At 52.6% G+C, this 16,110-nt stretch overlaps 1 protein-coding gene across 1 annotated transcript; it reads left to right on the top strand.

Annotated features, from left to right (window-relative positions):
* The first annotated feature begins 1,287 nt into the window (after nucleotides 1-1,287).
* On the top strand, nucleotides 1,288-15,341 carry LOC123665160 (ubiquitin thioesterase trabid). Its single transcript, XM_045599505.1, is given in 14 exon segments — nucleotides 1,288-1,374; nucleotides 2,524-2,617; nucleotides 2,814-2,908; nucleotides 3,630-3,700; nucleotides 4,247-4,431; nucleotides 4,655-4,802; nucleotides 8,642-8,727; nucleotides 8,813-8,926; nucleotides 9,325-9,728; nucleotides 11,553-11,661; nucleotides 11,949-12,081; nucleotides 12,408-12,501; nucleotides 13,341-13,486; nucleotides 15,263-15,341. Coding segments are annotated over 14 exon segments (1,845 nt in total).
* Nucleotides 15,342-16,110: the final 769 nt, after the last annotated feature.

The following is a 16,110-nucleotide window of genomic DNA, read 5'->3' on the forward strand; positions in this document are numbered from 1 at the left end:
AAGTGTTTGGGTTGAAAGAGGTTTGTTTCTCATAAGAACAATATAAGTTCCCTTAAAATGACTTACAGAATATATACCTTATGTAATTATATTTCCTTTGTTTCATTCTTAAATAGCAGATGATGGCAACATTTGTGTAACGAGGATAAAAGTGAATAGATGTAATATTTTCAAAGTTTTTTCTAATATGTTATTACTATAAATACGGTCTGTAATCTTATCTGCTACTTTAAAATTCTGTACTAATCTATGTAAGAGTGTAATGCAAAATTAGTTAGGTTAATTTACTTATTTCACTAAAATGTTATAAAAAGCAAGCAACTGAATTTAAAAACTGTTACATAAAACTGTCTTATGACTTTATCAGCCTTATAAATTCTTTTAATATATAATATTATACAAAAAAATACATAAATAAAATATATAAAAGAATCATATCATATATAACCAAATATGTTATGGATATGATATTTTGGATGTATAGGTAAGGTAGGTATGTATTATTATACTATTTTTGAATATGTTCGAAATTGTTTTTTAAACATTTTAACGAAATTCAGCCTGTAACATCCCCCTGCTGGGCATAGGCCTCTTTCCCCATGTAGAAAAAGGATCAGAGCTTAATCCACCACCCTGCTCCAATGCGGGTGGCGGTATATTCCCTACTATGAGTAACAATTGCTATCAGGTGTTTATGATAAAAACCGAGATCGAAGGCTTAAGGTGCTCTCCAAGGCACGGTGGGGAAACCTACAATCACAGACATCCAAACTGGAAAGAAATATTTGTACAAACACAAATATCCATCCTGAGCGAGAATCAAACTTGCAAACTGTCAATGTTTTGGCGACTACTCTCACCACTACGCCAGAGCAGTTGTTATTTATATCGCAAAATTGTTTTAATGTGAAAATTTAGATTATCTGTTAGTTTTCGATACTTTTAGTTACAGGTATTAAATGTTAAGAATAGTCAAAGTAAGAATAACAAACAAAATACTAAACAATAGAAGGGAGTACAAATTATTCAAAAGTTTTATATCAAGTTTGATTTGGTTATGGATTGATATCAATTCAGATATGCAATAGTTTTATATGACTTGTTATTCATGTGTTTGTTCAGGCATCAGTCAAAATCAGCTGCAACAAACAATTGTGGTTGAGTGATCTGCAGTGAAATTATAACGATGCTAAATTTACAATTTAAAATTATCTGTCCGTTTTTAATAACAGTAACAGTCAAACCACATGTGTTGTTTATTATTTAATAAGTGTTATTTTGTTTCAGATGACAGCGAGCTCAGCCCCCGCTGATAGCAATAGTAAATGGAAGTGTGAGATGTGTACATATGAGAATTTCCCACTTTCTCGCAAGGTATTGTCGAGTTTCTTATAATGGCGTGGTTTTTATTGTTTTAGAGTGATCATTAATACAATCTTCTTTGTCAATGACTTGAATGTGTTTTTGTAGTTAGTTTAGGTAATTATTAGTAGTTATTATTATTATTATTATTTTTAGTAGTTCGTAGGGTTGGTTTCTGTTTTATAAGTAATAAATATTATGACTTTGGTCCCTAAAAATATTTACTTTAATATGGCATCTTATTATTAGTAATTTATTTTATATTCTTACATGTATCTAAATAAAATAAAATAATTAAATAATAATATACCAAGTACTATCATGATTTGAATTTTGTGTTATTGCACAATAAAATTTAGTTTCATAAGTCATAGCCATTATTTAGAATGTTTAGAAACGTACTTAAATACTATCATTTTGATGTAACAATTAATTAATTTACTTACTGCTTACTTTATGCTTTTAGATAATATAATAATATGCTCGTACTTATTTTGAAATGTAATAAAGTTAGTTATGTTGAAATTAATCTAGTCTCAAGATTTTATTACTTTATAAATAAAAAAATTATTAAAATGTTGTAGAATAAGTAATCATATAAAAGGTACAATAAGAAAAACAAGATGAATAACAAAATCTTGAGCTCACTGACTGTAACGTTTTGTATTAGATGGATATCAATTTTAAGGAAAAACAGTATGATATATGATACACTTGTTTGTTCTGTATTTTATTGTAGTCGACGCCTTTCACCTAGTCTGTGCATAGTTTCGATTTTACTTTTGTATTAAAAGAGAACAGTGAATTGAATAACTTGTTATTTCGTCTAAGTAATTTGTGAAAATAATTTAATTGTTCATTTATTTATTAATTATGTTGACGCTTTATTTCAATTTGCTTATTTTTATTTAGTACACTTGAATATATGAGTGTTTGAGGTTTATATTCATTAGAACTTATATAATTTTGCTTTGTAACTGACAATTTAGTTAAGTTTTATAAATGAGCAATTTTAGTAAGTGGATTATAAACCTAACCTAACCTTATCATTCCTAAATGAATAGTAAGTTTCTGGAAACTTTTTTAAAGAAAAGTTGAGCAATTGGTAATGATAAAATTTTGTTATATACCATATATTGTGTATGTATTTTATTATTTCAGTGTACGATGTGTCGTAGCCTCAAACCTTCTCTCGGAGAAGATATTTTCAAATTACAAGATGGAGCCAGTGCTCTTCCCACACAGGATGTCTGTGGTATGTTGTTTTTAATGTTTATAAATCTTTCTTTATTTAATCATCACTCTCGTATTTTTTTTTTGATAATTTTTTGTTATTTCTTTTCTATTTTTATTCTGAGAATTAATGTTGTATGTAAGTAATCTAACATTGCCAAGAATTGCCTGTCACTGAAGCTAAAGTTTGCTACTTAATACTACTGTAACTTTTTCAGGCGCAGATGATGTCACAGATAGACTCAAACCTTTAAGGATATCATCTCCTCAAGGACAGGCTAGTGCTTCGTCCTTGCCAAAGTGGCCCTGTGCGGTAATGTCTTATAATCATATTTTTCAAATTAATTATAATTATTATTGTGTGTGCTGTGTGGCTACGGCACTAAAGAGTTTAGCCACCCCCTCTCTTCCCGTGGGTGTCGTAAAAGGCGACTAAGGGATAACAAGGTTCCACAACCACCTTGGAACTTAAGAAGCCGACCGATGGCGGGATAACCATCCAACTGCTGGCTTTGAAATACACAGGCCGAAGGCGGGCAGCAGCGTCTTCGGTGCGACAAAGTCAGTTCTGCGGTCACCAACCCGCCTGCCCAGCGTGGTGACTATGGGCAAAACACATGAGTTCACGTTATTTTTGGCGTAAACTTGTGGAGGCCTATGTCCAGCAGTGGACTGTATAGGCTGTAATGATGATTGTGTTGCCATTTTAGGTTGAGTTTCGAAGTGACTGTTTAAAATGCTTGAAAGCTTACTTCAACTGGTCAATTGAACCACGGCATTCTAATTTACTGCAATTATACTACAAGACCTGAATAGAATAAATCAGTCAGTTTGTTATCGGTTATTGTGGTGAAGTTATAAAAGTGTACTCAACCCACCGAACTATGTTTTTATACATGTAATTGTTCAATGGAATAAGCCGTACCGTTATATTATAGCATCAATTGTGAAATGTAACTCAGTGATATTAAATTCTTGTTTTCTAATTATACCATTTCTGATAGTAAATAAATACAAATAATGATTTGTTGCAGACGTGTACGTACGAGAACTGGCCGCGTGCGTTAAAGTGCGCCATGTGCGGCTCCGCGCCGCCGCACCCCGCCGGTGGGTCTCGAGACCGTTCTATACCGTCTATGTGTATCTATGTTATTTATGTGTATCTATGTGTATCTATATGTATCTATATATATATATATCACGCAAAAAAGGCGCATCAAGACGTCGAGTTGCGGAAAATAGCCCGTGTACAACAACATGTATCTATATGTCACAGAAGTCTATGTGGAGAGTTTGTCAGTACGTCAGAGGCGCTCTTCTGATATCTATGTTCAAATACTATATGTTGATAATTTAACTTATACTTTCTTCAATTGAGCTTTTGAGACTAACAAATAAATTACCACATACAATTACATGAAAAAATTCTCCCTCAGTTGCAATTTCTGTTATATAATAAATATGTTATATAATCAGTGATATTGCGTGAATTATTGATGTAGGCCATAGCAGGGAATATCCTGCTAATAATCGGGAGCAGTACTGTGGTGAGTGAAGGTGGCCAGAGTTCACAAGGACTTTGGAGGTAAGATCGGCAGTGTGCTTGTGATGTTTCTAGTTTTGTAAGCGTATATAAGCCATGGTAACCATATCACGTACCACCATTTTGTGCCTTGCTATTGTTTGCCAATCCGCTTATATAAAAAAATGAAACTCTCATTCCAGGTGTGAATGACATCTGCAACAGTCAGAATGCTTCGTTGCACGAGGTTGACTCCAACACTCGTCGATCCAAACGACGCAACACCGATTGGGTCTGGCTGCAGGCCTGTTTAGGTAATTATTTAAGTTTAATTTAATATACATTAAGAATATATTAAGAGTAAAAATTTCTTATTATCTTGATGTTGCAATTTTCAATATTTTTTTTTAATAATTGAAATTAGTCCAGGAGTTTTTAGGCAACCCATTTTTAATATATTCTCTAATATCAGTTCGGTGAAGATTGATTTAGGCTCGGATCTTCTACCATTGAATGTGGTGGTGGTTCGTGTGGCAGGTGTGGTGGAGGGCGATGCCCGCTGTGTCCAGGCGTACCTGGAGGCCGGCGGCGACCCCGCGCGAGCACTCACCGCGCACGAGGTGGCGCTGTTGGACCGCGCCTCGGCCTTCGACCCCGGACACACGCTCGTGCACCTCGCCATACGGTACGAGCACACACACACGCGCACACACACACGTACCTGGCGACCCCGCGCGAGCACTCACCGCGCACGAGGTGGCGCTGTTGGACCGCGCCTCGGCCTTCGACCCCGGACACACGCTCGTGCACCTCGCCATACGGTACGAGCACACACACACGCGCACACACACACGTACCTGGCGACCCCGCGCGAGCACTCACCGCGCACGAGGTGGCGCTGTTGGACCGCGCCTCGGCCTTCGACCCCGGACACACGCTCGTGCACCTCGCCATACGGTACGAGCACACACACACGCGCACACACACACGTACCTGGCGACCCCGCGCGAGCACTCACCGCGCACGAGGTGGCGCTGTTGGACCGCGCCTCGGCCTTCGACCCCGGACACACGCTCGTGCACCTCGCCATACGGTACGAGCACACACACACGCGCACACACACACGTACCTGGCGACCCCGCGCGAGCACTCACCGCGCACGAGGTGGCGCTGTTGGACCGCGCCTCGGCCTTCGACCCCGGACACACGCTCGTGCACCTCGCCATACGGTACGAGCACACACACACGCGCACACACACACGTACCTGGCGACCCCGCGCGAGCACTCACCGCGCACGAGGTGGCGCTGTTGGACCGCGCCTCGGCCTTCGACCCCGGACACACGCTCGTGCACCTCGCCATACGGTACGAGCACACACACACGCGCACACACACACGTACCTGGCGACCCCGCGCGAGCACTCACCGCGCACGAGGTGGCGCTGTTGGACCGCGCCTCGGCCTTCGACCCCGGACACACGCTCGTGCACCTCGCCATACGGTACGAGCACACACACACGCGCACACACACACGTACCTGGCGACCCCGCGCGAGCACTCACCGCGCACGAGGTGGCGCTGTTGGACCGCGCCTCGGCCTTCGACCCCGGACACACGCTCGTGCACCTCGCCATACGGTACGAGCACACACACACGCGCACACACACACGTACCTGGCGACCCCGCGCGAGCACTCACCGCGCACGAGGTGGCGCTGTTGGACCGCGCCTCGGCCTTCGACCCCGGACACACGCTCGTGCACCTCGCCATACGGTACGAGCACACACACACGCGCACACACACACGTACCTGGCGACCCCGCGCGAGCACTCACCGCGCACGAGGTGGCGCTGTTGGACCGCGCCTCGGCCTTCGACCCCGGACACACGCTCGTGCACCTCGCCATACGGTACGAGCACACACACACGCGCACACACACACGTACCTGGCGACCCCGCGCGAGCACTCACCGCGCACGAGGTGGCGCTGTTGGACCGCGCCTCGGCCTTCGACCCCGGACACACGCTCGTGCACCTCGCCATACGGTACGAGCACACACACACGCGCACACACACACGTACCTGGCGACCCCGCGCGAGCACTCACCGCGCACGAGGTGGCGCTGTTGGACCGCGCCTCGGCCTTCGACCCCGGACACACGCTCGTGCACCTCGCCATACGGTACGAGCACACACACACGCGCACACACACACGTACCTGGCGACCCCGCGCGAGCACTCACCGCGCACGAGGTGGCGCTGTTGGACCGCGCCTCGGCCTTCGACCCCGGACACACGCTCGTGCACCTCGCCATACGGTACGAGCACACACACACGCGCACACACACACGTACCTGGCGACCCCGCGCGAGCACTCACCGCGCACGAGGTGGCGCTGTTGGACCGCGCCTCGGCCTTCGACCCCGGACACACGCTCGTGCACCTCGCCATACGGTACGAGCACACACACACGCGCACACACACACGTACCTGGCGACCCCGCGCGAGCACTCACCGCGCACGAGGTGGCGCTGTTGGACCGCGCCTCGGCCTTCGACCCCGGACACACGCTCGTGCACCTCGCCATACGGTACGAGCACACACACACGCGCACACACACACGTACCTGGCGACCCCGCGCGAGCACTCACCGCGCACGAGGTGGCGCTGTTGGACCGCGCCTCGGCCTTCGACCCCGGACACACGCTCGTGCACCTCGCCATACGGTACGAGCACACACACACGCGCACACACACACGTACCTGGCGACCCCGCGCGAGCACTCACCGCGCACGAGGTGGCGCTGTTGGACCGCGCCTCGGCCTTCGACCCCGGACACACGCTCGTGCACCTCGCCATACGGTACGAGCACACACACACGCGCACACACACACGTACCTGGCGACCCCGCGCGAGCACTCACCGCGCACGAGGTGGCGCTGTTGGACCGCGCCTCGGCCTTCGACCCCGGACACACGCTCGTGCACCTCGCCATACGGTACGAGCACACACACACGCGCACACACACACGTACCTGGCGACCCCGCGCGAGCACTCACCGCGCACGAGGTGGCGCTGTTGGACCGCGCCTCGGCCTTCGACCCCGGACACACGCTCGTGCACCTCGCCATACGGTACGAGCACACACACACGCGCACACACACACGTACCTGGCGACCCCGCGCGAGCACTCACCGCGCACGAGGTGGCGCTGTTGGACCGCGCCTCGGCCTTCGACCCCGGACACACGCTCGTGCACCTCGCCATACGGTACGAGCACACACACACGCGCACACACACACGTACCTGGCGACCCCGCGCGAGCACTCACCGCGCACGAGGTGGCGCTGTTGGACCGCGCCTCGGCCTTCGACCCCGGACACACGCTCGTGCACCTCGCCATACGGTACGAGCACACACACACGCGCACACACACACGTACCTGGCGACCCCGCGCGAGCACTCACCGCGCACGAGGTGGCGCTGTTGGACCGCGCCTCGGCCTTCGACCCCGGACACACGCTCGTGCACCTCGCCATACGGTACGAGCACACACACACGCGCACACACACACGTACCTGGCGACCCCGCGCGAGCACTCACCGCGCACGAGGTGGCGCTGTTGGACCGCGCCTCGGCCTTCGACCCCGGACACACGCTCGTGCACCTCGCCATACGGTACGAGCACACACACACGCGCACACACACACGTACCTGGCGACCCCGCGCGAGCACTCACCGCGCACGAGGTGGCGCTGTTGGACCGCGCCTCGGCCTTCGACCCCGGACACACGCTCGTGCACCTCGCCATACGGTACGAGCACACACACACGCGCACACACACACGTACCTGGCGACCCCGCGCGAGCACTCACCGCGCACGAGGTGGCGCTGTTGGACCGCGCCTCGGCCTTCGACCCCGGACACACGCTCGTGCACCTCGCCATACGGTACGAGCACACACACACGCGCACACACACACGTACCTGGCGACCCCGCGCGAGCACTCACCGCGCACGAGGTGGCGCTGTTGGACCGCGCCTCGGCCTTCGACCCCGGACACACGCTCGTGCACCTCGCCATACGGTACGAGCACACACACACGCGCACACACACACGTACCTGGCGACCCCGCGCGAGCACTCACCGCGCACGAGGTGGCGCTGTTGGACCGCGCCTCGGCCTTCGACCCCGGACACACGCTCGTGCACCTCGCCATACGGTACGAGCACACACACACGCGCACACACACACATACACACACGTACACACACATACACACGCACACACACACACGTACTTGGCGACCCGCGCCTGTGCTATGTACGCACACAATTTGTCCTCACGCGGCCATACGCACGCACAGGCATACGTACTATTATTCTCCTGGCAAATACGCTAAACAATACTTGAGATTATGTAGCTTAATTTGATTGTCATATCCTTTAATCAGAAATTATAATAGTCTTGAGTGTTTAAAAATGACTCCCTAATTTTAAATTGTATTGACCCTTTCAACTTTCAGATTTCAAAGACAAGAAATCTTATCAACTTTACTCTCACGGATATCGGGTGGCGGGCCTGGCTTGAAGAGGTCACCTTCCTACGTGGGTAAGTCTGTCATCTTAAATCATTTGGCTCACATATGAATGGAAACTTATACGGTTGACAATAAATCATATTTCTTTACATGTAGCTTCAGACTTAGCCACTGCGATCCGACGTCACATCTCAAATTATATCCGACACAAGAAGGGCAGTTTTCCGTGTCGGTACATCAACGAGTTCTGCACGTTTTCATTACCAGCGGGTAAGTCAATACATTGTAATACAAATATGTTTTAAAATCTGAAAATGTCACTCTTGAACTAAGAAACATATTACGAACCGATCATGTCGTGCAACGACTCAAACGATATCTCTATTTGCATAATGAAAATCAAATATTACTCGCTTGAAACTTTTTTTTTGCCTTTAAAAGCACTCTTGAGTCGTCATTTTTTTTTTTAACGCAAGGGAAAGGAAAAAATCGATTTATTTAAAAAAAATTCGATGACTCTTTTTCTAACTTCCCTTCCGATAAAATAATCAGTCGTATACTGCAAAAAATATAATCACTAGTTTCTATTTCGATAAAATCGATTTTCACGATTCCATTATCGATTATTACAAATCGAATACGACACGCCATCATATATCGTCGAACAGAGATCGAAGAGCTGCCGGGCCCCATCCAGGAGCAGCTGTTCTCCGAGCTGCTGGACCGCGAGGCGCAGCGCGAGCTGGAGGAGCCGCCGCTCATCAACTGGAGCGCGCACCTCACCGTGGCGCTGGGCTCGCGCCTGCACGCGCTGTGGAACCGCTCGGCGGGCGACTGCCTGCCCGACGCCGTGTGCCAGGCGGCCTACGGCGTGGCCGACCGCGGCAACGCGCTGCGCGGCGCGCTGGCGGCGTCGCTGGCGCACGCGCGGCGCGGCTTCTACGCGCGCTGGGCGGCCTGGGAGCGCCTGCAGGCCGCGCGCCTGCACTACGCGCCCGAGGAGCCGCAGCTGCGCGCCGAGTGGGCGCGCCTGGCCGCCGCCGCCGCGCGCCCCGGCGCCGCGCTGCACCAGGTGCGTCCAGCTGTAGCCTGCACCTGTAGCCTGGGAGCGCCTGCAGGCCGCGCGCCTGCACTACGCGCCCGAGGAGCCGCAGCTGCGCGCCGAGTGGGCGCGCCTGGCCGCCGCCGCCGCGCGCCCCGGCGCCGCGCTGCACCAGGTGCGTCCAGCTGTAGCCTGCACCTGTAGCCTGGGAGCGCCTGCAGGCCGCGCGCCTGCACTACGCGCCCGAGGAGCCGCAGCTGCGCGCCGAGTGGGCGCGCCTGGCCGCCGCCGCCGCGCGCCCCGGCGCCGCGCTGCACCAGGTGCGTCCAGCTGTAGCCTGCACCTGTAGCCCGGGAGCGCCTGCAGGCCGCGCGCCTGCACTACGCGCCCGAGGAGCCGCAGCTGCGCGCCGAGTGGGCGCGCCTGGCCGCCGCCGCCGCGCGCCCCGGCGCCGCGCTGCACCAGGTGCGTCCAGCTGTAGCCTGCACCTGTAGCCTGGGAGCGCCTGCAGGCCGCGCGCCTGCACTACGCGCCCGAGGAGCCGCAGCTGCGCGCCGAGTGGGCGCGCCTGGCCGCCGCCGCCGCGCGCCCCGGCGCCGCGCTGCACCAGGTGCGTCCAGCTGTAGCCTGCACCTGTAGCCTGGGAGCGCCTGCAGGCCGCGCGCCTGCACTACGCGCCCGAGGAGCCGCAGCTGCGCGCCGAGTGGGCGCGCCTGGCCGCCGCCGCCGCGCGCCCCGGCGCCGCGCTGCACCAGGTGCGTCCAGCTGTAGCCTGCACCTGTAGCCTGGGAGCGCCTGCAGGCCGCGCGCCTGCACTACGCGCCCGAGGAGCCGCAGCTGCGCGCCGAGTGGGCGCGCCTGGCCGCCGCCGCCGCGCGCCCCGGCGCCGCGCTGCACCAGGTGCGTCCAGCTGTAGCCTGCACCTGTAGCCTGGGAGCGCCTGCAGGCCGCGCGCCTGCACTACGCGCCCGAGGAGCCGCAGCTGCGCGCCGAGTGGGCGCGCCTGGCCGCCGCCGCCGCGCGCCCCGGCGCCGCGCTGCACCAGGTGCGTCCAGCTGTAGCCTGCACCTGTAGCCTGGGAGCGCCTGCAGGCCGCGCGCCTGCACTACGCGCCCGAGGAGCCGCAGCTGCGCGCCGAGTGGGCGCGCCTGGCCGCCGCCGCCGCGCGCCCCGGCGCCGCGCTGCACCAGGTGCGTCCAGCTGTAGCCTGCACCTGTAGCCTGGGAGCGCCTGCAGGCCGCGCGCCTGCACTACGCGCCCGAGGAGCCGCAGCTGCGCGCCGAGTGGGCGCGCCTGGCCGCCGCCGCCGCGCGCCCCGGCGCCGCGCTGCACCAGGTGCGTCCAGCTGTAGCCTGCACCTGTAGCCTGGGAGCGCCTGCAGGCCGCGCGCCTGCACTACGCGCCCGAGGAGCCGCAGCTGCGCGCCGAGTGGGCGCGCCTGGCCGCCGCCGCCGCGCGCCCCGGCGCCGCGCTGCACCAGGTGCGTCCAGCTGTAGCCTGCACCTGTAGCCTGGGAGCGCCTGCAGGCCGCGCGCCTGGCCGTCGTCGCCACGCGTCCCGGCGCCGTGCTGCATCAAGTGGGAGGCCAAACTGGCCCGGCTCCAAAAAAAAAAAAACATATTCATTTACAATTTTAAAACATCGTACAAATCACAAACATTTTTTACAGACAAAGATCACCGAAATAAACAATAATTACAATTAAAACAAACCCACAAGTAAAAAATTAACAATTATTTCTGAAAAAAAAACCAGCACTAACAATCTGTACGAGATGTAATTTGTAATGAAATAGGATTATCAGAGGACAGAACTCTGTTATTCCGAGCTACAATTGTCTGCCATTGCCCGCAGCTGCACGTGTTCGCGCTGGCGCACGTGATGCGGCGGCCCATCTTCGTGTACGGCGTGGACGTCGTCAACTCCTTCCGCGGCGAGGCGCTGGGCTACGCGCGCTTCCAAGGTGAGGTCACACCTGGAAGAGCACGGCCCGAACTTGGTATGACGAAAGTGGTCCATTTCAGTGGTACATTTAATAGAAAATAAAAATGATGTAACTAATTTTTTTTTTATAATTACACCGATAAAATTGCAAAATATGTGACGTCGAACTAAGTGAGGGGTGTCATAAATGTGACCATCTGTGGCTAGGACGGGGAGGGGTAAAAATCGTGAAATCGTGTGACGTAATTTATGGATGGCCGTTAACGTGCGACTCGAGTGAACTGACCGACTCGTCCCCTGTCACAGGCATCTACCTGCCCCTGCTGTGGGAGCCGGAGTTCTGCTCGAAGTCCCCGCTAGTGCTGGGCTACACGCGCGGACACTTCTCCGCCCTTGTGCCTATGGAGCCTTACGCGCAGCGCCACCACTACATCTGCCGGTTATATCAAGTTCCTTTCTAAACATTTGTTGTCAATAAGTTGTAGCATACTAAGTACTTTTATGGTTAGATGATTAATGGTCACCAACTCGCCTGCCCAGCGTGGTGACTATGGGCAAAACACATGAGTTCACGTTATTTTTGGCGTAAACTTGTGGAGGCCTATGTCCAGCAGTGGACTGTATAGGCTGTAATAATGATTAATGTTTGAGTGTATTGTAGAAAAACAAAAATTGTTGTCGTAATTGGATTTTATAAAAGAAACTAAAACCATTTTGAGAGACTCTTTCAAATTTTAATTCATCATATTACGCATCTCATTTTAGAGAGGAACAAGAAGACGGCGAAGACACGACGTACCTGCCGTTGACTGATTCTGAAGGGAAACTTCTACCTGTCCACTTCCTTACCTGTGACGAGGTAGGTCTAAACAAGTATGAGCGTTAGAGTTTATTTGTAATAGTTTCGATACAGTGCAATTTATGTTAACAAATTATGATCGTTTAGTTTTAAGAGCACGGCAGGTATTGAAGTTGGGCACTGCAGGTTGTACTCTCTTCCTCATAAGTTGCAGAAATCCGACCGGGCAAGTATCCAACTTCACACAGATCACGTATTAGGCTGATTTTAGAGTCACGCCGACCGCACATAACTGTCGGCGCTGATAGATTCAGCGTAGCTTGTCAGATCTGAGAGTCAGTGCGAGACGTATTAGAATCGTGCTGTTGGCCGCGGAATGCAGATAGAAGAAATATGGATCCCATGCGATTAGAGGCGTCCGCTCCGGACAGAGGCGGCTACAGGCGCCCTGCCGAAGCCGTCAGCGGCGACCACTGTCCACTGAGACGCTTCCTAGAAGGCCGTGTACGATCAGCTTGACCCTAAAACCATTCTAAATAATACTGTTCTGAAGTAGTATTTTGTTCTTGAGGTGATTAAGGTACTAAGAGCCTCTCGGAAGGGTCGGCGCTAGGGTTGAAAATACTAGCGTCCTGCTATATGATATTTGCTCACCATCGAGCGACCCGTACGCCTTATTTGTCATGTTCATAAAGAATAAAAAAAAAACATTCTTAAAATCCATACGATATCATGACTGTCGTAAGTTTCATACGAGCGTTTGTTGAATGCAACGCTCTTCAAACGCTTGATCTGCACCAACTGTGACTTAGGGTTTGGCGCCTGTCGTACTGACGAGAAATATCACAATGAACGAGATGTATCACAATGAACTAACTGGCCCCCTCCCTTGTTCGTAGCTGGCCGAGGAGGAGGCCCTAGTTCGGCGCTGGGTGCGAGCTCGAGTGTGTGGCGGCGCGCTCACCGCCGCACAGCGACTGCACGCGCGACCGCTGCTGCAGGCGCAGATGCTGGAGGAGTGGCTCAACCACTACCGCCGCCTCGCGTAACTGTCGCGCCCTACCGCACACCGCCACACACCGCCACACCGCACCGTCACACTACACGTCACACCACACTGTCACACACTCGCGACCGCTGCTGCAGGCGCAGATGCTGGAGGAGTGGCTCAACCACTACCGCCGCCTCGCGTAACTGTCGCGCCCTACCGCACACCGCCACACACCGCCACACCGCACCGTCACACTACACGTCACACCACACTGTCACACACTCGCGACCGCTGCTGCAGGCGCAGATGCTGGAGGAGTGGCTCAACCACTACCGCCGCCTCGCGTAACTGTCGCGCCCTACCGCACACCGCCACACACCGCCACACCGCACCGTCACACTACACGTCACACCACACTGTCACACACTCGCGACCGCTGCTGCAGGCGCAGATGCTGGAGGAGTGGCTCAACCACTACCGCCGCCTCGCGTAACTGTCGCGCCCTACTGCACACCGCCACACACCACCGTCACACTACACGTCACACCACACTGTCACACACTCGCGACCGCTGCTGCAGGCGCAGATGCTGGAGGAGTGGCTCAACCACTACCGCCGCCTCGCGTAACTGTCGCGCCCTACCGCACACCGCCACACACCGCCACACCGCACCGTCACACTACACGTCACACCACACTGTCACACACTCGCGACCGCTGCTGCAGGCGCAGATGCTGGAGGAGTGGCTCAACCACTACCGCCGCCTCGCGTAACTGTCGCGCCCTACTGCACACCGCCACACACCACCGTCACACTACACGTCACACCACACTGTCACACACTCGCGACCGCTGCTGCAGGCGCAGATGCTGGAGGAGTGGCTCAACCACTACCGCCGCCTCGCGTAACTGTCGCGCCCTACCGCACACCGCCACACACCGCCACACCGCACCGTCACACTACACGTCACACCACACTGTCACACACTCGCGACCGCTGCTGCAGGCGCAGATGCTGGAGGAGTGGCTCAACCACTACCGCCGCCTCGCGTAACTGTCGCGCCCTACTGCACACCGCCACACACCACCGTCACACTACACGTCACACCACACTGTCACACACTCGCGACCGCTGCTGCAGGCGCAGATGCTGGAGGAGTGGCTCAACCACTACCGCCGCCTCGCGTAACTGTCGCGCCCTACTGCACACCGCCACACACCACCGTCACACTACACGTCACACCACACTGTCACACACTCGCGACCGCTGCTGCAGGCGCAGATGCTGGAGGAGTGGCTCAACCACTACCGCCGCCTCGCGTAACTGTCGCGCCCTACTGCACACCGCCACACACCACCGTCACACTACCGACACAACGCACTGACACACCGCACTGTCATACAAAACTGGCATACCACACCGTCACACTACATCGTCACGCTAAACTCTCAAACTACACCGACACAACACACTGGCACACCGCACTGTCAAACAAAACTGTCATACCACACCGTCACACTATATTGTCACGCTACACTGTCAGACTACACCGACACAACCCACTGACACGCCGCACTGTCATACAAAACCGTCATACAAAACCGTCATGCCACACCGTCACGCTACAACGTTACGCTACACTGTCAGACGATACCGATACACAAAACCATCACAGTATATTGTCACGCTACTCTGTCACACTGTGCACCGACATGTCGTTCTGTCGCGTCACACCGCCTCACCGCTTATTGCAAGAAATTTCTTTTGCCTATTAGCATAATTATATAAAGTACAACGCCATCAAGTTTATTCCAAACACTTACGTTGCAGGCAGCAGGCGCGCGGCCCATTCCCGCCGCGACTGCACGCCGCTGAGTTCTCCAGCGACGCCGACACCGACGACGAGTAGGCCGCACCGCAGCAGTCCGCACCGCAGCAGTCCGCACCGCAGCAGTCCTCACCGCAGCAGACAGAACCGCAGCAGACAGAACCGCAGCAGACAGAACCGCAGCAGACCGAACCGCGGCAGACCGAACCGCAGGAGACCGAACCGCAGCAGATCGAACCATAGCAGACCACGCCTCGGAAGACTGAGTGTCGTCACAGAATGCGTACACTTCTCACCCCACAACCCCCTGTTCGGTCGCTAGTGTAAATTGATAGCAATATCATGGAAACGCTAGTTTCGTCTTGTTCGTTTCGTTGTTGTTTTATTTAAATTTGTCGTGGGTACAACGCTCTCGTTCTATTCGTAGCGGAAGCACTTATTGCGATGCAGGGTACACAGTTGGACGCAATGTTTGCTTCGGTCCGCGCGGAGGTAATGTAACTTTGTAAAATCTCTATTATATGTGATATTTGCTCATTTCTTTCTATGAAATATGAAAAAATGAGCGTGGATAACTCCCCTAGTGTGCCGCTAGATGTATGCGACCTTGACATTGGTACGCAGTCTATTTTTGACCGTAAGCGTATGAGCGTAAGGGTTTATTTAGCTCGCTTTCAGTACGATCCTTTATCTGCTATATTACACACGTACGTTTATTCTCGATACAGTAAATATAGTCTCGATTGAAATTAACGATCGTTTAATTAATTTTTGTAAATTATATGTATGTTTATTTTCTATCGCTTGACGAGAAACAATAAAAATGGTAGCAGTAATTTTCGTACTGTCT

Source organism: Melitaea cinxia, chromosome 23, assembly GCF_905220565.1.
Source record: "Melitaea cinxia chromosome 23, ilMelCinx1.1, whole genome shotgun sequence".
Classification (NCBI taxonomy): Eukaryota; Metazoa; Arthropoda; class Insecta; order Lepidoptera; family Nymphalidae; genus Melitaea; species Melitaea cinxia.